General features: G+C 41.0%; 1 protein-coding gene across 8 annotated transcripts in view; it reads right to left on the bottom strand.

Annotated features, from left to right (window-relative positions):
- ppp1r12a (protein phosphatase 1, regulatory subunit 12A) overlaps positions 1-23,501 on the bottom strand; it is a 51,688-nt gene extending 28,187 nt beyond the window's left edge. For 3 of the 8 annotated variants that reach the window (XM_065951079.1, XM_065951084.1, XM_065951085.1), the window contains exons 1-2: positions 23,115-23,501; positions 2,604-2,734 (exon numbers count right to left, since the gene is read on the bottom strand). In XM_065951079.1, the coding sequence (XP_065807151.1) occupies positions 2,604-2,734; positions 23,115-23,351 (368 nt within the window). In that variant the 5' untranslated portion in view covers positions 23,352-23,501. The remainder of the gene's footprint in view (positions 1-2,603; positions 2,735-23,114) is intronic. The other 5 variants (XM_065951082.1, XM_065951083.1, XM_065951081.1 and 2 more) reach the window with 3 other exon arrangements.
- Positions 23,502-25,390: the final 1,889 nt, after the last annotated feature.

The following is a 25,390-nucleotide window of genomic DNA, read 5'->3' as shown; positions in this document are numbered from 1 at the left end:
CAGCTGCGGTGAGACTCAGGCCCTTCTCATTAGGCCGACACACCACTTGAAAGAAGCTCAGTGCTTATGACTTCCCCCACACATGGTCCTGACTGACTGCAGTCACGTTTCAAAGTTTTATGTCTTCTCGATTGGACTTTCTATTCGGCCTATTTTCAGTCATCATCACTGGGTTTGGTTGTTTTGTGGTCCAGATTCCCACTGCGGGCTTCCCAGGCTACCCTGGCATTAAGTGGCTGCGGTGACATCGGGGGTCTTTGGAGTTCCCGTTACTGTGAAATGAGGATGCTAGGATTCAAATGAGTCCACTGAGAGTTCAACCACCCACATCAGGTTGCAGTGTTTCTCCCTATGACATGATGTCTCCATTAGTCACCCATAGCGGGCCAGACACTTGACCTTTTCACTCAGTGTGAGGCAACAAAAAACGTATTGTGTTCTGTAATTCTAGCCAAGTGCTGAGGTTGTGTTTATAACGACTACTGGAAACAGCCCTGCTGGGTCTGGGATAAACAACACAAAAATATCTCAAACTGGTGTGGACATTATGTTAATGAAGAGACTCATTTCTCAACATTATTTGGTCAAAAAGGCCACAAGATGTTCAGTGTTTGCAGAGAGATTTCAGCTTTACGGTGTTAACTGGACAAAGAGGATTTTTATTAGTGCCTACATATTCTATATAAACCAGAAAAAAGGAATTTCTAATGTTGCAGAACCCAAATGAATACCTCAGGTATTTACTGACACTTAAAACACAGAAAAAAATCAAAAGGCATCATCAAGAAATTGGTTGTATTTTCAAGTCATGAGTAGAAGCCCAATGTATAAATACATTAAGCAGTGCATTAAGCAAGTGCTTTCAAGTAATTTACTGCCACTAATTCCTGATTCAGAGGAGATTTCTGCTGAAAATATCTGATTAGTCTTTTCGATACCAGCGTTAAGTTGTGCAAATTAAATAGGTCACAGCATTCCAGCTTGAGGGAGTGTGGAGTGGATTTTGTAGGACTTTACATATTTATTTGGAGGGGTTTGATTGACAGGTCAAACCTTTGAAAAAGGAGTGGGCCATTTACTCTGAGATTGTAGACCTTTAACTAGATTTTGTTTCATCCTTTTTGCTCCATACAATTATACAAACTAATTTTAAAAATCCCAAATTCTACCTCCTTACCCCGTATAATCAACTCTATTAACTGTATGGAGGATGTGTCTTCATGCTGAGGTCAATAGGAGGTGGAACATGAGGACACATGGAAAAATTGGATCCCTATAATCAGTAAGACTTTAGACAGTGAATTTGAGTTTGCCTCGATACTTCAAAGATGAACGGATTGGTTGAAAACTTAAATGCCATGCAAACATTTTCCTGGCAAGTAATTTGTACATGAGCCACATATGTATCTTCCTGCAGCTAGTTGTACTTTTTTTTTTTAGGGGGGGGGCATGGTATTTGGGGATAAATCTGTAGCAGCCATGTTCCTGTAATGTAACACAGAAGTAAAGCAGGTCACAGCACACTCCCAATATACTGAACAATGAGTACAACGGAGCTCCTTCAGCCCCCTTTAGCCTGTTTAAATATCCTCCAGATAACATCTCTGTGTTGTGTTCAGTGCTCTTAGAGCTGTCTTCTTACCTGAAAAGAACTAGAGGCAAGAAAACACTAGAGTGCAACGTTAGAGCTTGAGTCCCGATATTGTTGCCGACAATGATCTCTAGATATTTGATTACATCACTTTTATCAATGTGTGTCAGAGCTATCAGATTTGAGATCATAGCTCAGATTGGCTACGGCTGCAGCTGCAGAGAACTGCTGGAAAGGCCAGTGAAATTAATATATATCAAAGTACAATTTTCAAGAAGCAGAACTGAAACTTTCTGATAAAATATGAGAAGACATGAAGATGTGAAAGTACTGCTTTGTTGCAGAAAGGCTGACGAATCTTATTTTGTATCTGTAGGAAAACATGATCGTTTGTTACAAGCCCCAATAAATGCCTCATAATTCTGATTTTTTTTTAATGAAAATTATGCAAATGAGGATTCCCAAATATTTCAGAATCCATCAAAATAATCATTTTCGTTTCTCCCCCATTATGAAGGCACACTACTACAAAAAATAAAGTCTTCTGGGTTGTTGGATCTTGCAAGCTAGCTGACATAGCACATGTACATTTCCAAAATAAAAAGGTGTCGACTGCAAGTCCCAAAAAATTAAAGAACTACACTAGGCCAAACTGAGCGTGCATTAATCTTGCTAGCCCTGATATAAAGACAAAGGTCACTAATGGGGGGTACACAGAGGTGACAGGGAGAGTGCAGACCTCAGCTGGAGCGCAGCCATGTCAGCCCTGATGTCACTTTGTGCTTCATAATCCAAATTTAATTGTGTTGTACCAGTGGGACTTTCATACAAGAACCCTACTGGCCCCTGTGCTTTGTTGAACTTGAGACTGAAAGGTGTTGGAATTACGAAGAAAAAGTGCTTCTTAGAATAAGACAGATACTAAACAGGATGTAGGGCTGATTTTGCTGAAATAAACCCTGATGAGACAGATAACACTGCTTCTTAGAAACCGAGGCTGCTCAACACTTACTCTGCTATGTCTAGATATCCGCAGGAGGCTGCAGCGTGGAGGGGGATCCAGCCCTCGTTGTCAGGCTGGTTGATGGCAGCTCCATGCTCCACCAGGAAAGTCACCATGTCCACATTGTCGTCTATGCACGCCTGAGAGAGAGAAGAGAGAGACAGAGTTGATTAAGGTCACTGCAAGAACCTAGATATTCGACCTGCCCTGTGTGTGTGTGTGTGTGTGTGTGTGTGTGTGTGTGTGTGTACGTGCACATATGCAAATGCACTTATGTCAGTCTCTGATGGATTGCAACGTGCGTCCAAAACTGTCAGTGAATTTTGGCAGCTGGAGCATTCCCAAAATGCCGGCACATAGCAGAGGTGCTTTAAATACCACGTAGCACAGTAATGCTGGTGGAGGGAATGAGGTGCTATGCTTATGTGCAACTACTATTTGCTTTCAGAGCTACTTGAATTTACAGCTTTAGCATCACTTTGCTTTGCACAATAGCTAAATACTTCGCTATGATAAAGGAAACCACTGAAAGAACAAAAGAAACACAAACGTCATGCATTGTTCTCATTCACCGAGCAGTTCATGCACAACTCGATTAAATCCACATCTGTGGTTTAGCAAAAGTAAAAAAAAAAAGAAATTTGCCAGCGTAGTTTGTCATCTTTATTAAATCAGTTCCAATCATAAGAAACTCTGTGGCAGGCACACGCTACAGTTCTAAAGACAGACGGGTGAAAGACGTGTCATTTGAGGTGGAAGGAAATTGTAGCACCTTAAGGCATAACTGAATTTCAGACTATTAAAAGTCTCCAATCAGCTTGAACCAGGATCACTCTCACACGTCTTAGATAGCGCAAACATACTGCTTTTACACATGCTCTAAACCTTCTGGGTTAGCGTCATACGTGAAAACAAATCTCTGAATTTTTTGCCATGACATAACCCTGACTTTCTCCTTGTTCAGTATAAGGTGAGTGTGCTATGACCTGTTTTACTTCTACTATAGATTTGGTGACTGCATGTCACAGTGAAGTCATATCACTGGTTAGCAAGCTAGCAGTACAACCCCACACACACACACACACACACACACACACACACACACACACACACACACACACACACACACAAAAAAAAAAAATCAAGCTTCTTTGATAATGTTTGGCACACCCCAAACTGTCGCAAGAGAGCATCTGGAGGACGGAATAAGTAGAGTGTGTTTACCCACTTTCTGGAACGCCCCAGTGCAGTAAAGCAAACCATTCATGACAGGTAACAAGGTAACCAACAAAGAGTGCGACCCACATAAACCAATACATGCTTCAAGTGGGAGGCATTTTATTTAAGATCTTCTGACTCATGAAGTGGGAGGTGTTGTGAATTGAATTAAGATGCAGAGTTTTCACCAGGGTTGGGGTATGGTGGGTTTCTCTTTCACACTTAAGTTATACAACATTGTGTTATGCAAGAGGAATTTACATTCCTCTTTACACCTGCGCCTGAACTGTTTGATGGAACTCACAGCCCCTAAACCGCCAGAGAGGAACAAACGTATCATATGTTTGCAAATTCATCCAAAAAGCGATGACTCTCTGGGAATATTATAATGTACATTTGAACAATCATGCTTGATATATGAATTTGTATAACTGTTACAAGACCAATTTCTAAAATACAAATCTCATTCATGTACATGTTCATGTACAGCAAGAGAGAGCAGCTTTTCTTGGCCTCACACCTGAGAGGGAGCACGCTGTCAAAGAGGTCACATTACTACTTAACAACCAAAACAACATGCCAGAGGAAAATGCAGCAACAGAGAGCCTGCACTGCAGTGCTCCCTTCGTTCAGGACACATAACATGGTTCAGATGTTCAGACCTTAAAACAAAAAGGCACATAACAAGATGTCCAGCAAAGCAGTGTCTAGAGAGGAAAAACAGCAGATCTGTCTTCCTCGAAAGCTCTACAGTGGTTGTAGTAAATACTGAATAGTTACTAAGTTGAAATCCAGAAACCACAAAGCTATATCAAACACAAAAGCAAACGTCACCATCTAAACCCCCTCAACCCCCATCACTGAACACCGTGCCTGGGCTGTCTTGCTCTCTCCCTCTCTCCTGTGGTTGCTATGACAACCAAAGCGTTGACAAGGGAAACAGACACACACAGACCGACACACAGCGGCCTCACGTTTAGGGCACACGACTATCTGGCTGGAATCCTTGTCCAAATTTGGGCCGTTTACAACCCCCGTACATGGCCAGAGCTGAAGAGCGCCTGCTGCAGAGGCCTCACTGAGCTTATCTGACGGCGTGTGTCCGTGTGTGTGTGTGTCCGTGTGTGTGTCTGTGTGTGTGTGTGTGTGTGTTGATGATGATGTGGTTTGGTGGTGTGTGGGTGCTCAGGCTGAGTTTATCCAGGTACTGATGGAGTTTGAATCTTACTTTGTTACTGGGCAGACTATAAAAAAATAAATAAAAAAAACATCTGGGTTTGCTGGACGTCACCATCATGTGTAAATGATGTGGCCAAACATTCATATCAAAAGGCCAGATTGTTGTTCCCTTCCAAATCCACTTTTTGGCAAGCACAATTACAAGGTCATAGCCCTGAAATAAAGTATCTGAACCCAAAAAACTTTGAAAGAAAAGGATATTTTACAACACTGGAGGAATGGCTTGTTTATTACGGGTAATGTTACCATGTTTATTTTTTTTAGCCCTCAGATTCATCATACTGCATGCATGCATTTCTGACTGTGTGTGCATGTAGAGCTCCTGCAGTACCGTGCTTCCACAAAGCTGAAAACACAATGTGAATTTAGACCAGAATATTATGCCATTATTACACAATTGGTGCCTCTCTACCTATCACTGCATTTATCCTTTCTTATTTCTACTTCAATGACGATTCACGAGCAATTGTTGCATAGATCCAAAAGCGTTTTATGGTTTTGTTATTCAATGACACATAGAATACTGACTATTAGATATTACTATAGACTATATTCTTCCCAGTGTGTTCAAGGTTCAGGGTGATATCTGGTGTCATAGTATTTAATAAGTCAGTCTTGATATTGTGTAGCAGGTAATTTCTTTTCCTGCTTAAAAATGACATGAATCTAAAAAATAAAATAAAATAAAAATAAGGATTGTTACAGCCCCCTTCCTTTCATCTAAAAAAACTGTCTTCCTTACCCTCATCTAAATCCTCCCCCTCAGTCAGCCCCTACACGCTTATTATCTCTTCAAAGTCCTCTCCCTCTCTAAGAATGGAAACAAGCCCCTTAAGGCGAACGATATGCTTGCTCTGACCTCCCTCTTCTTCACTGCGTCACCTTCCTACACCGGCTCCTCCCAGCAGCTAGTAGAGCCCAACAAAGGTAATCCCTTAATGGTTGTAATTGTCCGCGGCTGACAGGTGCTGAAGTGACAGCCTGCATCGAGAGTATGTGCAGCATAGTGGCCGGAGGGACAGTACAAAGAAGGAGGTAAGGAGTCAAGAGAAGGTACAGTGGCATCCTCTATATACTCTGCTGAAAAGGAGGAGGGGGCCGGGTAGCACAGAGTTTGCAAACGCACACAATTAAGCTCCATTGTTCAGCAGGCAGAGTGAGTGAGTCATACAGAGTAGAGGAGTGGGATTGAGGTTATATTTAAGTTATTTTAAGAAACAAAGTGGGTTTAATCCCCTCACACACACATCACAATCAGCCCACTGGGTTGACATACAGGACCCCGTGCTGTGCTTTCAGTGAAACATTCAGACATGTAGTGACTCACTCGCAGACACGTTGCCATTATAACCTGTTTGGCCAGTGTGCCTGAGAGAGGGGGAGAAGAGATGAGGCCCTGTCAAGAATGAAGAGGAGAAGATAGATGGTACAATAAAAAAAAAAAAAAGGGTAAGACAAAGACTTGAAATTAACCAAACCTCAGGTTAAAAAAAAGGGGGGAGGGGATTTTTTAAGACGCTACGCAATGGCCTAACCTGCTACACTAGTAAAAAAAAGTCTTAGATATTAAGAAAAAGGTCAAGTAAGCAAATGAGCAGGCCAAAATGTATGTAAAATGGCTTTCAAACAACTGTGATGATAGTGAAAGTGAACTGTTTTGCTTGACAGCACGTGGCCACTACACGTTAGAAAACACTGGATGTATCTCAGCACTTTGCCATGCTGAACTGCAGGATAAGTCCTTGCCGCCCTTTCTGATAAAAGGACGTCTCTAATGGAAACTCAGGCTTCTGGGAAGCTTTCGTTTAAAAAAAAAAGAAAAGAAAATCAATTACGAAACTAATCAATGGACACAGGATGCTCCATTTGATTTGCCGACCGGGTTTAATGTATGCTATGTAGGCAGCTACTGGACATAGCTTTGCTCATCTCTTAGACTTTGTGGGATGTGTGGAGCAGGAAAAACATTCTAAACAATTATTTCTAATAGCAAATAAGAAATGCAGAAAAATAGTAGAAAAATCTGAACCTGGGTTAACAGGAGTCAGAAATGAGGGACCTTTTGTTCTTTAAGGAGTATTAGTATTTTGTTATTAATATTTTTTATTACGTGTAACACATTAGTTGATCTAAAGTTTATATCTGTAGGACTGCATAGTGCAGCAGGATCAACTATAATGCTAGAGCAGTCTATTTGATCCTTGAGGTTGTGACAAACCACTTAGCATCTCATTTCACAACACAGGACAACTCGTACCGTGCTCCTCAAAACACTGGCTTTGAAACACTAAATGTGTCAGCTGGTGTACACTGATGGGAGCATGATAAAATAAACATCAGCCAGATGTAGATGGACAATCAGCTCGTATTTGTTGAGAAAGAAAATGGTCTCAAGTGGCACTTTATGAAAGAGAATTTAAGAGAAAACTGTCCTGAGCCAGCCAGAGTGAATGTGAAGTACCTCAAGAAAGCATGACGTAAAATAATACACACAACCTTACGTCTGGAAAACAAACCTGTTGGACTAGGCAACATTTAAATGTTATATGTCCTTACTTAGCTAGATAAATCATAGTCATAAACGGGAAAATACAGTGTAAATATTGTAAAAACGTCACGCACTCATCAATTAACTGCACTTAAACGTGGCCAATTATGGGCGCTATCAACAGATCAACTTCATAAACCTTCCCGAACCAGTGGAGATAAACATGGAGAGGATTAGGACAGAAAAAATATAGCATCCCTCATATGCATCAGTCTAATCCTGATATAATACGTAGGAATTCGAGCCCTGCTCCCTACCAGCACCAGCAAAGAAGATGGACTAAGCCATTCTCGGAGCAGGCCCAAAAATGTACCCATGACATGCACCTAAGAAAAGAGGCAGGCCTGTTGCCATGACAAAAAAGCCAAAAAGAGAACATGGGTTCAAGCTTTGTCTGGCTTTTGAAAGAAACATAAATAAATAGAGAAAAGACTTCATTATAAAGCGCGGAGGGGTTGCTTAGATAGCCCCTGAAGGCAGCACAAAGCTCAAACCACTGTGGGACAACATCAGAAAACTCATGTTGAATGGAGCATCTCAAGGTGCCGTCTTTTTATTTTTATTTTTACCTCTTGTAGGGATGATTCTCATGACCTTTTATGGCAAAAAAAAGATGTCCTGTGGTACTTATAAGTGGCGGTCACTGCTAACAATTACAGTCAAATATAAAATATCATTCAAAACACATTAGTCATCATAATAAGAAATAGAAGACCAAGTGTCGGAGTATCAATCCATTCACCCAAAACTGAACCTGAACGGTGAATCCAGAGAACAGTCATTTCATAATGTCTGCAGATGTTAACCACAGAGTAACAGCTTCACATTTTATAGATAGTAACTCTGCAACAGAATCACTTCCTCATTCTTTTTTTTTTTTTTGCTAAAAAGGTGATATCTTTTTTTGAATATCTTCTAGAAGTGTTCAATAAATACCTACAAACATTTAAAACAATTCAACCAGACGCATGTCTTAAACTCGTCGCCCATGATGCCAGTTCAGCGGGTGAAGCATGGAGCCCATGGACTCTGATCCTCAGCTCTTTGCTACACGTCATCCCCAACTTTCACTTCCCAATATTTCCTTTCTGTTTCTTCCTGTCCTGTTAAACAAAAAGGGAAACATATTGCCCAAACAATTATCTGAATACAATTTCCATATATTACACCAGTGTATGAATGTGAACGTTACAGATATAAGCAGCTCTAAAAAAAGGAAGTGTGTGACCATGCTTTTTGTCTACATTAGCCATAAAAAGTACCCGACTTTGCTGTAAAGGGGTAAAGCTATTTTGTGTGTGTGTGTGTGTGTAAGTAAAAGGGTACATTTATTTTCTTCTGGCCCAGCATGCAGAAAGCTGTAAGCTTAATTTAGCAGCACTCCACATCAAGGAGACACTTGAACACCCCTCCCCTCCTTAACTTCCTTCAGTAGCCCCCTCAGTTGGCCAACTCAAGCTCCCTCCAGAAAGCTGCTGGTGTGTCACCTTCACATTATACTGCTGAGGGTGGCATATGCAGCGAGCTTAAAGCTCAATGTGCAAGCAGCCATTCTACACTCCTGAGTGTCAACAAAGGATATAATGACCATCAGAAGACGTTCAATAAGATACAGCTGGTCATTTAAGTCTTGTTGTAAAGTGATTATCAGACATGTTAAACACGTGACATGTAAACAACAAACACTGCTATCCATGATATCTTTAATTATACAGTTAAAAGCATCATCATACAATTTACAAACCATCCTTTCTCACAGATTCTAATACAGCTAAATTGTGCTGCTCTTCACCGAAAGTGTACATTCATTCATCAGGTTCATTGTCAAGCCAATACTGCTCTGATTAACATGTACCAAGCACTTTTAAACCCTGCTGAAGGTGCGTAAAGACCTCAAAAAACCAGCTCTTCTTAAAGGTAAAGTTTCCCTCTGACTATCTATTCAAATCATTTCACTTTATTTCCGATGGCGTTGAAGCCTTGTGCACAGTTCAGGTTTTGGCTTTATTTGCGAATGGTGGTGAATGGAATTTCCTTTGTGGTGCTCAATCATTGAACAGTGTCATCCAACAGAGACATGTCTTTTGAGAAACAATGTCCAGATTCTTTCAGGATGATCCGCAGACCTCACTGTCAACAGTTGTCATAAAGGACAACTGAACTTTACACTGAATAAACAGCCCCGACGACAAACTCTGCACAGAAATGTCGGCGGATTATGCAACAGTCACTAAATGTAAAACTAAAACAGCAACAAACCTGAGAGATTATCACTGGGATTGTCTGCAACAGCTGTTTAAACCTCCCAAACCCACAAAAGGCTTTCATTACGATTGTGATCCGGACTTTGGCTGGGATCAAAGCACCTTCCCAACCACAAAGAAAAAGGCATGTAGAGGAAAGCGATGATATCACAACCAATTTTCTCAAAGAAAACCCATTAAAAGTCATAAAAACAAGTTACATTTGTTAATTTTGCTCTCGCTCTCGCCACTGTGTGGTGCTTTTTTCTTTGTGCGATGTTAAGGGTGGGATGAAATGCTGCAATTTCTGCATGGAGATGAATGATGGTTGAAAACATCTACCATCAGTCAGTAAAGCAAGAAAGATCAAGGTATGATAGCGCAGGGTTTCTCAATCATTTAATGTACACAATGGAAACAATAAGAGGCCAGAATGGGTACTTAGGGCATTTACAGTAAGGCTCAATAAAACAGGACTTCTTTTATGTTTCCTCACAGTTTTCAGCCATATAAAGCAACAGCAAATCAGCTTTCTCTCCCCCTCAGCCTCTAGAAGTACACAATCCTCTCTGCAACCACCTTACCAGTAAGCAGCAGAGGCCCTGGACTAGCATACCAGTGGAGAAATTCCCAGATAAGTAATACTCCTAGCCTTGGGGCTTCAGGCATCAGCGCTCAGGCCACTCCTCGCGGGCTACGTCATTGGCTGAGAGGCGCGCAGCCACTTCCACAAAAGGAATTCCTTCTTACCGCCTGCATGTAAGTTTGAGTGCGTTATGTGTCTGCGTTTGCATGTGCGCGTTAGAAACGGATCAGCCCAGACGATAAGGTGAAGAAAATAAAAATAATATCAAAGAGAATCATACAGTATGAGAAGGAGTGAATCTATATTTATGAGGGAAGCTGAAGTGTGTTTGTCCTTTTTGTACAGTGGTGTGTTTCTATGTTTGTGTGTGTGTATTTACGCCAGAGACAAAGAGCTCACAGCTCCTGTGCTATTGGCAGGGTTCATGAGGCCAGAGGGTACGAGGGGGAGGGTTAGAGCGCTGCAGGGAGACCAGCTGGGTCCCTCCACTAGATGAGCTCTGTTGGGAGCTGTAACTAGACTACACACACATGTATATACACACACACACACACACACACACACACACACACACACACACGTATATACACACACACACACACAGCCTCTGCCTTCAGCGTGCTAGCTGCTGCTCCTGCTACTGAGAACAACCATATATGGCCTTGGGATTCCCATGGAAAAAGAAGACCAGGATTGAGGAAGAAGAGGAGGGGGAAGAAGAGAAAAACAAAAAAAAAATGCCGGCGAGATTGTAACTGTATGTTTCACTTGGGCTTTTCGCTCAACAGCCAAAACAATAGCCCTACTTGAGAGCCAAATTAGTTTCCATGTGAGGGGTCCAAAGACGAGAGGGGGGCACCGGTGGGTGGAGGCAGAGAGGTCATATAGCCATGGAGAGATGGCAGAATACAACCTCTGTTGATATTTCCATATAATAGAAGCCTTATGTGGAGGCTGCTATACGGAGGACAGTAGATAGCTCGGTCAGCACTCACTGACAGTCAGTCTACTAAAGAGGCATTGAGAAAGATCCCCCCCCCCCCCTCCCCCCAACCTCTTTCCCCATCGTACTGGCACTGTGTCCTCACTCACGCCAACAAGCGGGGAACCTGGGAGGTTAAATGGATAGTGTGGGTGCCAGGGACTACCCAGCAGGCATTCTCCTATTTTACAGCCATCAGAGCACAAATATGGATCCACAGCAGAGTATCACAGCAACACAACAGACTGCTTTAATGGGACTAAGACTTATAATTCAAGGTACACATATATAAACACCATTAACTTGTTGCATACAGTGCATTAGTACGGTATATACTCTTACATTACTTTTGAGGACCTACCAGTAGATGTAATGCCTTAATGAGTGTTTTTCTGTTGAGTTGTGTAATGTATAATTTAGTTAAATAGTACGAAGCTCTGGCTTTGATAGGTTTTATACTTTTTTATGATAATCAGACATGTTAATAGTACATTGACACTTTATTATTCCTTTTGAGGCATTTACTAATGCCCTTTTCTGTAAGAAGATAATAAACAACCATTGATTATTTGTGGTCAACAACCTGCTGTGTAAGTTCAGTATTTTGCTTCTATAACTTTAAAAAGCACCACCAACATTTTCTCTCGCATTTGACCATGAAAACAAATCAGAGTTTTTCCAACAGGTGACTTGAGCACCTTAATAAAAAGAAGGTTAAGATGTAGGAGTGATACTGTAGTCCAGATTTCAAAGCAATGATATGTGCAACATGTTCACAATGCAGTCATCTCCATATAAGAAATGTAAACACCTTTTCAATTCAACAAACCAAATGTTAAAACATAATAAATATTAGTTCCCTCAGTTTTAGGTAGATTAGTAGAAACGGCTGGACAGACAACCGTGTTCTGCTTACATTGAGTGTACATATGTCAATGTTAGGCTTGCGTCGGTCATAAAGAAGAGGGAGGGGAAGAAGCAGGCTCACCAGTGGAGCCTCGAAGAGGAAATGAGAAAAATAAACACACACTTCCTGTTCCTCTCTGGCCTGAAATCTCCAACACCCTGATCCCTCGTACCATCACCACCTCAGTGAGCAAAGAAGAGCAATACCTCTTTCCTCCCCAAGTTCAGGGCCTGATATCACACAGCGCCTGTACTTTAGACCACTGGAATAGGACACAAAGTGGTAGGGTTGTAACAATACCAAGAGTTATACTCCGATATGAAACAAGTTCAAGTTAAAAAGTATTGATACCACAGGTCACTGAGCAAACATTTCAAGCTAACTCCTGCACATCAAGTTGCACAAAAACACTGGCAACATCTTGCCACAATCCGTCCATCTCAATTGTCACTTATAATCCTCTTGCAGCAGTTTTGGATTGAAAATATGACTGACGATCTGTAGTTTTCTTAAAGCTTGGGTACTTCTCAATACTAATGATCATAAAAATAACAGATTGCATGTTTTGAAAATGAGGTACGGATGCAAATAATTCTGAATAAGCATGAATTAGGTAATACCGTTAAGTGTCTCATTTGATGCTTTGCCACATTTGTTATCAATAAATAAGAACAGCTAACGACACAACAGGATCATGATTCTAACACAACTTGATCTTTAATAGACTGACTGCCGCATTGTGATGATTTTTTAGGTCTGTAAGCAGCTGGATGACGGGTTGTGGTTAATTAAATATTCATTAAAAACAGTCAGCGGCCATCTAAGCTCGATTGGACTCAGTGACCGGACACTTATGCTCTATAAAACATGGGAGACGACGATGTAATGAATTCATTTTACTGTGTCTTGTTATTTTGCAATCAGGCATTTAATTAAAATGTTACGTATTCTGTAAGTATTCTTCCAGTTCATATTATGAGTAAAGAGAATTAGCTGATTTCTGTATTTAAAGAGCTATGCTGATAATTGATCCTTACAATAGTAAACAAAAGATTACTATGATCAGCGGTGTCCTCTAGCAAAAATCTGTCAACACTATATGTAGCATTGTACATGAGCTGCGATTCAATAGACTCACAGCCTCACTACTTCATGATTCCTCACAGTGGAGTTTATGACATTAACGAGGGCAACTTGAACAGCAGTTAATTGGCCAAAGTAGACGTTGCCAGACAGCGGGATGATGTCAGACAGCGGTGAAAAAGTAGTTGAGAGATGAAGCGTGATTAAAAAGGTGAAACTGACACTATCTTGCAGTGAATAAATACATTCATCATGCCCTTTGCCTTTTAAGGACATTTCATATTCTTCATTTAATCAGATATGGTGATGTATTGTTATATGATTGCCTTGCACTATGTCAATTATCACGTAATCGCAGAAACGTGGTATTATTGTGGGCCATGTATTGCACATCATGTCATATTGTGAGTCACCCTGCAATTCACAACCCCAGTGTTAAAGTATCCTGCTTTACACAGAAGCCATGCACGTCCATTTGGATCACAAGCCAAAGTGCTCTGTCAAGCTCTGTGCACTTTTACTGACAATGCTATTTATCTGCAGGAAGAGTATCACTCACTAGAAGGCTAATGGGGTAGCATCACAGCTTACAGCAGGTTCATTTAATCTCATGGCTGCTCATGGATCAGTGCTGACAAAAATCAATGCCAATCAAGTGAGAATGGAGAAAGAGATTAGCTTTAAAAGCTAATGTTATAGCACTATAATACTATTTCCGCTGGTGTTGTTTTCCTGGAATAAAAGTTATTCATTTTTCCAAAGAAGTGTCAGCTACTGCTACTCTTTATAAAGCAAAATAATAGTTAAATCAGGATGGACTTAAAGAAATAGAACTGGATATTTTTCGACAGGTGAACGAGAATATGGACAATAATTCTCATAAGCGGGTGAATACAGATCTCAAAATGCGCCGCTGAAATGGTACGATCCCCGTGTTCACCTCTACCCCTCATTACATCATCCGAAGATGCAGCCATTTTGAGAATAAACGGAAAGAATGTAACCTCACCCTTGTACAGACAACAAATGGACACGCGCTCTCTGACTTAATTGTACTCGCGGCTCTGTAAGACAATGAGGAATTCACAGAGTCTCTGGGTCCAGGTGTTTTCGGTTAAAACACAAGCTCATAAAAAACACCCAGCGTGAGGCATGTGACTGCCGACAACGAAACCGCAGCAGGACAGCTTCAAGAAGACCTGGCTTAATTGGAAGACAGACACTTTGTGCCACGGGGTGGGGGGGAAAAAAAACAAGCTGAAGTCATCACACAAACATTTCACAGCAGCTCAATACTATGCAGGACCAGGACAAGGGGGGGCACAGACAGAACAGTCCCAACACCAGAATTATATTAAATCACACGAAATCAATAACTATTTCAATATCACAGCAAGAAAAACAGAAGTTTGGCGACCAACACTTGGTAATCTCTTATTTTCAATAACCAAATATTGCAGGCAAACTCCTGCACACTGACCAAAGTGCACAAAAACACTGGCAACATTTCGGTCCAAAAACATTGCCAACATATTTGTGCAATTAAGACAGTGCTCTCTCTTTCCTTCATTGCAGCTTCCATTTAAAAATATTTGTATTTCTTTTAAAGCTTTGGTGCTTTTGGATACCATCGATTATCAGATAAATACAACATCATTTATGGGTGAAAAAACTTTCAAGAAGTATTCACTGAGATCACCACAACACATTCAGCAGGAAGAGATAACAAATTGCAGCTTGTACATTGAAATCAACTACCCCATCTTCTCATAAACATTAATACTCCAATGTTTAGCAATGTGACATTAGCATGAGGTCAAAATAGAGAATCCGCATCAAATAAACCATAAGGCAAGGTCAAGTCTGTGTGCGCCTATAGCTCTGCTGTAGAAATGCAGACAGCCCAGCTCATATACGTGGCAGCAGATTTACTCTACTGAGGAATTCTCCTTACGACCCCAGGTGAACCAGTTCCAACCTGCAGCAGCAACGCTCATCCGAAATACTTCAGATAGCCTTCACTGTTCCGCATCCACCAGCAGGGAGGCCTCTGGCTTTTCATCCCTGCTCTGCATTAGCACAGCAGGTTCAGAAATAGAGTTGGGATGCATAGAGTCGACCCAGACAAGAGTCAACGGCGCCAAACAGGTGTGTAGTATAGAGGGATTCTATAGTGTAGTTGTTTTTGTAGCTAGCAGATGAGATTCATGTATTATTTTTCATCAAATCCAAGGAGAGTTTCTTACTGAATACATATTGCAATTAATCCATTGGGGTTTAAGTAAATACAGGGATTGTAATCAATAAAAACCAACATCATAGGCACCTTTTTACTTACTCAACACTAAAATCCAGTACTGACATGTGAAGTTAATTAACACATTTTGGCTGACTATTTAGGATTTAAAAAGTCTGCCTTTAAAAAAAAAAATTAAAAAAAGGCTACAGACCAGTAGAAAGCTATCTTTTCTTAAACTTACACAGTGGCCGCATACTTTCAAAGTCATACATGTTACCGTGACACTCTGTGCAAGGAAACAACATTGACGTGTCACAATGAGCAGATGACCTGGCTGTGTTGCAAAGCATTGGCGCGCAAACACCCTGCAAGGACTTCCTGCAGTTGATTACAGGGTTGGTATATAAAAAAAAAGGCTGAATGGAACGGAGCGCAGAGCCAGCTTGACAAGGAGAGACCTGACAATTACGCACAGGTAAAATAGACATGTTCAAGGGCTGCATTTCTAAAATTAACCCCCAAGCATGCTGAGGTTAAAATACTGCTGCAATGATTCACTACAGACTGGAATTCAACAATGCATACAATGACCTATACTTCAGAGAAAGAAAATACATTTAGGGTGTCTTGTTTATCTCATTTCAGTGGACTTATGATACTACCAAGCTGATTCAAAACAGCCTAAAAGGACATACACTATACACAAGCCAGCCTTATTGATTATTAAAATGCAAACAGGGAGGAACTGGCAGAAAATTAAATAAAATATTCTTTAATGTAGCTGCATTGTCCCTCTACTATTGTTTCTGCTGGTTGGCTTTGATTCACATTGACCCAGACAAGCTTCCTTCCCCCGTATCCCCAATGTTGCTCCAGCCATCTGTTTGAACTCAGCAGATAGGTTACAGTTTATTTCTGCAAGACCTGTTTTGTTTCATGTGGTTCATGGTTTTATGATGCAATAATATTTCCTCTACTGTACCCTTTGGAAACTGATCATTCATCAGAATTATGTGCAACGGCATCAAGGGGCGGAATAAAATTAAATTACGATTCGTCTCTTTGTCGACACAGAAGCGAGTAGCATGAGTCAGTGTCGGATTAGTTTTTGATCATGTATTGAAAAATCAAATCGCAATTATATACGATCATAACTCATACAGCAGGCAGTATTTAAGCCTAAATATTAGCCACAACAAAATATCACGGCGGTAAACACATTCTAGAGGATTGGGGAAGTTGACTATTTGAGCTAGACAAAGAACTATCAAATCTAGACTGTCTAGATTCCAGTCCATGAATTATTAAATTTCAGTTTAATGTATTCTGCAATATGTTAGAAATGCATGAGCGAGTAGCTGCTACAGTACGACAGCCTGAAGCCAAAACAAAGAACCTGGAAGCCTTGTGCAACCTCTTGCAGGAAATGTGATGTAAAAGCATACTTCTTCTAAAATGGGCAGGTCAAACACCTAATGACAGTAATGGTACAGAAATCCTGTTCCAGACTGAATACTCAGGTAAAGTACCATTAAAACACAATGATACGTTTTCATTTCATTGGGCAAACATTCAAAAACGATTAACCTCTAACAACGTCAATTTGAAGCTCATCCTCCTGCTAGTCACTCTCTCGCTGTTTAACCTCATCAAATCAGCATCAATCCAACAACAAAAAAAATTAGACATGCTGGTTTGACAACTGACAAAAAGCACCCCTGGCCTCCACACGTCAAAGCTCCTGGGTACTATGGACTCAACGACACACCATTGTCTAGCTCATCAGATCCTGTACTGTCGAAATTCTTTAAATAATTTAATGAACACAACTATATGAATGAAAGGCTGCACTTCAAAGTCAAAGTGAGTGCAGTCTGAACTTCATGGACATCGATGCCTAAAGATGAGTTCAGACAAAGAGTAACCAATCGTGCTATTATCAAAAACAAATGAGCTGTTACAAAAAGCTTCCCATTAGTGTAAAACACAAACCTCTCTCATGTGGGCCTCATGTACTCTACATCCTCCCAAACTATTCAAGCTGCTGAAAACTCAAACCAGCACTGTGTATTACATCTCCCCCTGAAAATATGCAATCCTTAATAGTCTTAAGCTAACTGTTGTTGAATCTTGGGGATATTAAAGAGAAATTTTGAGAGCTAGAGCTCTGACAGATTCTAGTGGATTACATGTCTAACCAGCATCTGTGTTGTGTAAACTAGCAGAACAGGTGAGAGCAACAGGGAAGCTCTGAAATGCAATGTGATGCTCTGCCTGTCTTGGCCAAAGGGGCCGCTCCACATGAGATGTTGGGATTTTCTCCCTCAGGCAGAAAGACAGGGGGCTCAGGCTGTGCAAGAGGATGCCATGATGTCTTCATCGGGGGGCGGGGGGACAGGGGGGACAGGGACATGTCAAAGGCATTTCTTTTTTGCTCCTCCAGGCACAGCTGAGAATATCATGGCTGGGGCTGTAGTGAGATCCTCTGTAATTATGTAATGTGTTTATATGACTGGTGCTGGTGAGGCTGAAAAGAAACAGCCACATCGCCATCTTCCTTCCATCACATGCTCTCTAATTGTTCCATTACAAGATTCATGGAGGTTGATTCTCATTTCTAACTGCCGAGCACTGCCAAAGGCTCTCTCTCTCTCTGTTCGCTGTGTTATGCAACTCCCACTCTGTACATGCAAATCCACCAACACAAGTGACTAGCAACCTTGCCTGAGTCGTTGTCATGGAGACAGTGCAAGATAATGTTCATAGACTTCAGGGCCATAATGAGGGTGTGTAATGTCAACAGAGCAGAGGCATTGTAATACCCAACTCGGACACGTTAAGCTGAGCTGAGTCCTGTCACCTCGATCCTAAGGATCATGGACGCTAGAGACAAAAGTTCAGTTGTGGGTCAGTGTGGAGATTTTCCTGTGTGAGGCGACAAGCCCTGGTTACCTCCACGCTAATTGCCTTGATGGAGCTCAGTGGGCAACAGTCAGCCAGGGCCTTGGCACTGCATGGGGACAGGCAAGCCAGAGCGAGAGAGCGAGGGAATGACTGGAGGGGAGGGGTTTAGGTGACAGCTGAGGAATGTCTGCTCTGCTCTCTCTTTGCCATGGTTTCCAGCGACTGTCATGTGAGGAATGCACAAGCCGGGACGACAGGAATGCTACTCTCTGAGACGAGTTTAGCCGACGAGTTCAGGAATCTCCACTTGTCTTCTGAACCCCCCCATTCATTCAAAGGACCTCTTTACAGCAACCTGAATCCATTCTGTTTATGTTTGGGTGAACTACTCTGTCTCTTGATACTCAACAGGGAAATGGCATATCTTTATTTTTACCTACAAAAGATTAGGTCTAAGGCTGAAATATGAAAAGAGGAATTGTAGGCACTGTGCAACAATAAGGAGAAGTATAAAACCTATGTATTTAGCCTATAAAATACCCATAATACAAACACACATGGAAGGGAGCTGCCTGCTAAAAACAACGCAACAAGAAAAAGCTATAATGTGGCAGAAGTAGATCCAACAACACCTCACATTTATATCAACTTCAGACCATTACCTCGACTGCTGCAGTGCTCCAAACCATAGTTATGAGAGCTTTAGTCTAGATAGTAGCTGCTAACTAAATACTGAAGGCTGGTCATGAGACGATGCGGTCATGTTTCACAAAACAGGTGCTTTTCACTTAAGCCAGTAGATTTCTAACAAATTTCGGCTGCCTCTGAAATCTTCAGGAATAGATTCATATCATTGCTTCGAGTAGTTCGACATATTCACGGTACACACTCACAGAGCGTAGAAGAGCTATGCTGGCTAACAGAAAACATAATTCAGCAGCTTCATTGCGTGCACTGAGATCACACCAGTTGCACGGCGGTCGCAGGACATAAACGTCACCACCCCCTGCCGAGTTGCTCAGGGTGAATTTTCCTGAATATATCCTGCTGGATTCTTACATCCGCTAACCCCAACTTCATGAGGAAAATTCACAAGGGGTTTGGTAGGAAAAGTCAAGTCTCAAACTATCACTCTCGTGCTTTTGCTTCTACAACAAACTGAAGATGACGCATGGTATCATTGGTTTAGTTCTCAAATCCCCAGCAATGTCCATTTACACAATCAGGCCTGTAAGGGTAACCCTAACCGTAACCCAATGAAGAGAACATGTTTACAGATGTCTCCGCTACAACTCATCTGTAAAGTGACAGATGGGTCATGACTCACATGAAGATACAGTCTGTAGTCTAAATGTGAGATTATGCCAGAGCTGCACTACAAAGCAGAGCTACAGACTCTGAGTCATACCCAAACTTAGTATCATCTCCTGAAACCCAGTTAGGAGAACTTGTGGCAGGGGTATTTATAACCCGGCATTGGTCACCAGTCTGGAGTGATACGAGTGAGGAGTGAGCCCTCATGTAACAACATGACACACTTCACAACAAAGTCAGAGGTCAGCCATTCAACAGAAAGAGGAGACTTCTGTATGCTTTCTCTCCCAAAATAGAAAACCTGTAAGTTTTAGACAATCTTCCAGCGTTTACCTTCTGGATTCAACAGGGAGAGAATCAGAATCAGAATAGGGTTTTATTGCCAATGTAACAATAACAAAGACATCTAGGAAAACATCAAATGACTCTGGCTGTCTATCAAATCTTCACTTCATTAAAGGAGATGAACATCAGCTTCATCACTCTGAAAGTACAGGATTAGCACTTTAAACATGAATCCCTGTACCGCCTTCTTCAACCCCTGGATCACATGCTGGCTGACAACTCTTGCACACACTCACACACATCATTCTTGTCTCCAGAGATGGTTAGGTCTGGAGAGCGGCACTGCAAATCAAATTCTTTCTTCCCTCTAGCTCATCCCTGGACATCGGCCCAAAAAAAGGCAACGTTTCCACCCAGTGAGTTTGCACAGGGGGCCACGTTAATTCCAGATTTAATTATAGCAGACTCTGAGCAGAGAGAAATGGTTGATTTAACAAGACCATTAATGAACAGACGGAGAAATATACACACAAATAAAATGAATTCATCGTCGAAATATACAGCTAATGACCTATCTCGGAAAACTTGCTTTTAAAACTTTTAATAGCCAAGTCTTGGACAACAAACATAACATGTAGCAAGGTGGTGCACTTAACAGTACTGAGGCTTACTAAGACTAGACATGTGGGCATGAGTAATGAGGTGACATCATTGGAAATCTATGCTAGCATTAAACATTTAAAGTAAGAACTCTTTCATTAATCCTTAGATTATATAAACACTCGCTGTCCAAACAAACAGGTGGATAAAGCAACCTTGCTTGTGCAATGAATTTAACTGTGAAATTACTGGTTTCCATACAGACTGAACCACCTACGGTACATAACAGGCTCATTAAAGAGATACTGACTTTATCATAAGACTGACAAAAAGGATGTTGTGAAAATGATGGTGTGAATAACAAATGTTATATTTGGCTTTCCCCGCTCAGCCTACCTGTCTAAAATGCAATTTGCCTTCTCTGTCAATTATGGAGTCATTCATACAAAATCTGAAAAAAAATAACCATGGCAGGTGATCCAAAATATATACTGTTTGCTATCTGAATCCTGTGGCTGTCGAGATCCACGGAAACATGTGTTGTTTTATATCTCCACCAGCAATAAGTAGTCGCTTGTTTACTGCTCAATCATGTGTCAGGGGCTGTCCTGTTTCCAGGGTCAAAGATACAAAACATAACTGCAAGGTCCAAGTACCTACACATTTCATTAATAAATGCTTACTTCCAACAAATATATACGCATTTAAAACTGGAAAAAAAAGCCTAAATGAGTAATTAACTTATTATATTCCAATTCCCATAAGGAATGAAAACAGAAGCAATAGTTTAAGATTGTTCCTGTCAAAAGAAAGAAGCCAACCAATATCTACCTGGTAATCTATGTTTAGCAATATATGTATATAAGTGTATTAGTAATTTTAAGTGTTTATTGCATGGCTTTTGCGGAACAGTCTTTACATTTCACTCCACATCTGTATGAGCAGGTGACAAATAAAACAAAATCTTGAATAATAGAGAGGTGAGGTCATATCTGAGAGCAAAAGCAGAGCATTAACCAAACAATACAATGCAGATAAATACACTAACTACAGTGAAGAATTGAAAGGTTACAAAACAGCATTACCAAACCATGTTTCATGAAGTTAAACGAAAGCAAATCAACTCTTTGTTAAGTACACATCATCACTGAATCCAACTTGGCCACCATGAGATACCATGACATTTGAATGACTGTGAATGTGTTATGAACCTTGAAAGTCAGACATTTTTTTTTTTTTTTTGCAGAAGCTGTTTCAAAAGCCTTTTTTCATTTGGTAGCACCTGGTTTTTTGGGGGTATTTTTTTTTTTTTTACTGACTAACGACAGCCCAAAACAGGCTGCCATTTTCATTATTTGGCTTTCAAAGTACAGGAGGCTAGAAGATGTAGCTTCACAAGTTAGCCTTAGCACTGCTGACATCCCAGCAAAAAATTGCAATGTTACCACCAGACACACGTTTCTGCCTCCCATAAACACCACATTAGCAGTCAAACGTGAAGTTCTGACTACGTGGGGCATCAAATTATTTCGTTTTTCTGACGCTGGGAAACGAATGAATCAAACCCAAAAGATAGCTCATCCTGCTAAAAGTATCATTAGCATGCATTCCGCTGAGCTCACACTGCATCGGAGATATTTCAACCACATCGCCAAGATTTCACCAAAAAACACCGGTGTCAACAACATGACCTAAACATCAACGTGTTGCATACTTTTAATGTCGTGCAAGTTTTTTATTTGAAACGTAGCGTGCAAAACCGAGTGACGTTGTGAAAAAGTGAGTTAGCCGCTTAGCATCCTGCTGCCCTTCCCAGAGACTAGACGCAGACGCGGTGGATTGTTTTTTTTTTTTTTTTAAATCAACAAACCCCCCTCTTTGACTTTTAAAACAGCCAGCCAGGTTACACCTACAAGTCGAAATATCATCAACCTGGTGTTACATGTTAAAAAAAACATAACTTTGCTGGGATAACACGATCGCAGTAGCTGGAAATAGATCCACCCAAACACTAAAAAAAAAAAACACATTTTTACAGTGTGAAAATGCAGCAGCAGCAGCGCAGGAATTACACAGAGCCCAACAACACTCACACACACACACACACACACTCAGGCTACTTTCACAAGAGGAAATGTGAAGTCCTGGAAAAAGTGAAGCATTCAAACTTTGCTACTCTGAAAATGTCAGTGGTGTAATGTAAGTGTAAGCTGGAGGTAAATGCAGTATTACTCCGCGGGGTAAGGTAAACAACGGGATGAGAATGGCTTCTTCCATTTTGACAGGTGTTCCCCCCCCCCCCCTCAAAGCGGCAGCGGCGGCGGCAGCAGCGGCGGCAGACACCCGGTGACAGACGTGTCCCACGCACATACCTGGTGGAGGGCGGTGAGACCGTCCACATTGGCGTAGTTGATGTCAGCGCCTCGGTCGAGCATTCGCAGCACCTCCTCCGTGTCGCCGCTGGAGCAAGCGGCCAGAAACACGGCGCCGTCGTCGAACTTCACCTTCGTCTTCTTCTTCTTCAGCACGGGAGGCTCCTGGTCCGTTTCCGAGCCCAGCCATCGCTTCAACTGCTCGTTCCTCTTCTGCTTGGCGTCCGCCATCTTCATCCCCCTCCTGTGGTCTCGGGGCTTCTTTTTATCTTTTTTCTCCGAGAGAGAGGAGGATATACTTTATAGTGCCACTATCCCACAGCGCACTGGGGCGTGGGAAGGGAGGAGGGGGAAACTGAGAGAGAGAGAGAGAGAGGGAGAGAGAGCAGGAGAGAGAGAGCAGGAGAGAGAGAGAGAGAGAGAGAGAGGGGCCGAGAGATGGCGTCTGGATTGTGTTCCATAGTCTCGCGAGATGTGGAGCGCTCAGGAGCTGCAGTATAACGTCATCATCAGCAGATTATGATGGGAGAGAGTGAGCTGGGTAATCCCTTATAGTCAAGTCAAGTCAAATTTATTTATAAAGCACATTTAAAAATAAGTGCTGTACAATACATTAAAAAAGAAAAAACAACTTCAGATCACAACGTCCACAAGAGAGAAATATATATGTATACACATATACAAATAAAAAGAAAGAATATATAAAGAAAGCAACAAAGGAACCTGAAAGAAATGGTCTATTCAGAACCAGGGGACTCAAATGCTAAAATATAAAAGTATGTCTTGAGACGGGACTTAAAAGAGTCAACAGAGGGTGCAGACCTGATTGAATGAGGGAGGCTGTTCCACAGTTTAGGGGCTTTTACTGAAAAGGCCCTGTCTCCCTTTAGCTTGAGCCGTGAGTGGGGAACATAGACAGTGTACACCAAATAAGACAAGAGCACTTGAAGTATTACATAACTTTTAAAAATGATCTGGTCTCACTTGCACTACATCGCTTTATTCTATCCATTTTTATATCAGTATTCATGAGATTCAACATCATTTGTCATTACACATATGCAAGTATAGAGTTATGAAATTAAGTTTGGCATTTCACCAGAAGTGCAATAAGCAGAAAGTGCATGAATCTGTGCTATGTACAGTAATTACAAAATTTACAGATGTAGACTTAAAAAAAAGTGAATTATTGGGTATATATGGCTGGATTAATGGGATGCTATGAATATAAATAAATGCTATAAATATAAGTATATTCTTCAGATTAAGGTGCAGTGAGCATGTTATACTACATTACAGATAATATACAGAATATGGACATTCATACACTTCTGGTTACTTTATTCCTGCTGTTTCTTATCCATCATTGCACTACGGTCACTTTATTTATCTCATTTTTACCTTTACAGTTATATTGTTTATATTAGTTCTCTTATTCCATTTTTCACCATGCACCTTATAACTTATCATTTAGTATTTAGCCGACTTGCACATAGCTCTGTATATATATATTTATTTCTCGTTTACTGCACATAGTTATGGTTACATCTGTTAGTCCGATCTCTGTCCACTTATATCTACTCTTTTTTATATTTTGTATTTTTAATACAAGTTTAAGCTTTGAGTTGTATTTAAATTGACACTTTATATTTAGGTTAAAATGTTTCATACTTGCACTGTTGTTAATTTACTGCTCTGTGTGCCTTTGAATTGCCCCCCGGGGACAAATAAAGTTTTTTTAATTTGAATTTGAAAAGAGAGAGAGAGGCACTGTTACATACAGGAGCAAGTATTTCTTATCTCAGCTCCATTTTATATTTAAAAAACAATCTTTTATTCTGATTTATACAACTATATATAATTAAGATGGAAAAGAGACATTTTGAGTTCTCACAAAGAGTGCAACTGGAGTGGGACTTTATATTTCGCTCCTACTCAGGTTTTTTTTGCGTGCCATCAATTAACATTAAAGCAAACTGCAAGTTGTAGAACTGTTTTATGATAGCAATATCACACTCGTTGTCACGCTGCTGATTATAAGCACAGATGTTATTAAAATCTGCGCTAAGTCTGTGTCCTTTTACCATGACCTGATCACAGCTGTTCTGTCATCCTGTAAACAGCCCTCTCCCTCCTGTGTGATATTGCGTTCATTGAGCGCTTAATTGCTGCTATAAGAGCATTGTTTTAATACAAGTTATGACATCTTGACACATTTATCATGAAATCAGTAATAAAGAGCTATTTGTAAGAACGATAGGGAGAATAACAACGTC

Source organism: Labrus bergylta, chromosome 23 (genome assembly GCF_963930695.1).
Source record: "Labrus bergylta chromosome 23, fLabBer1.1, whole genome shotgun sequence".
Taxonomy (NCBI): domain Eukaryota; kingdom Metazoa; phylum Chordata; class Actinopteri; order Labriformes; family Labridae; genus Labrus; species Labrus bergylta.
This window is presented reverse-complemented; position numbering and strand designations above follow the sequence as displayed.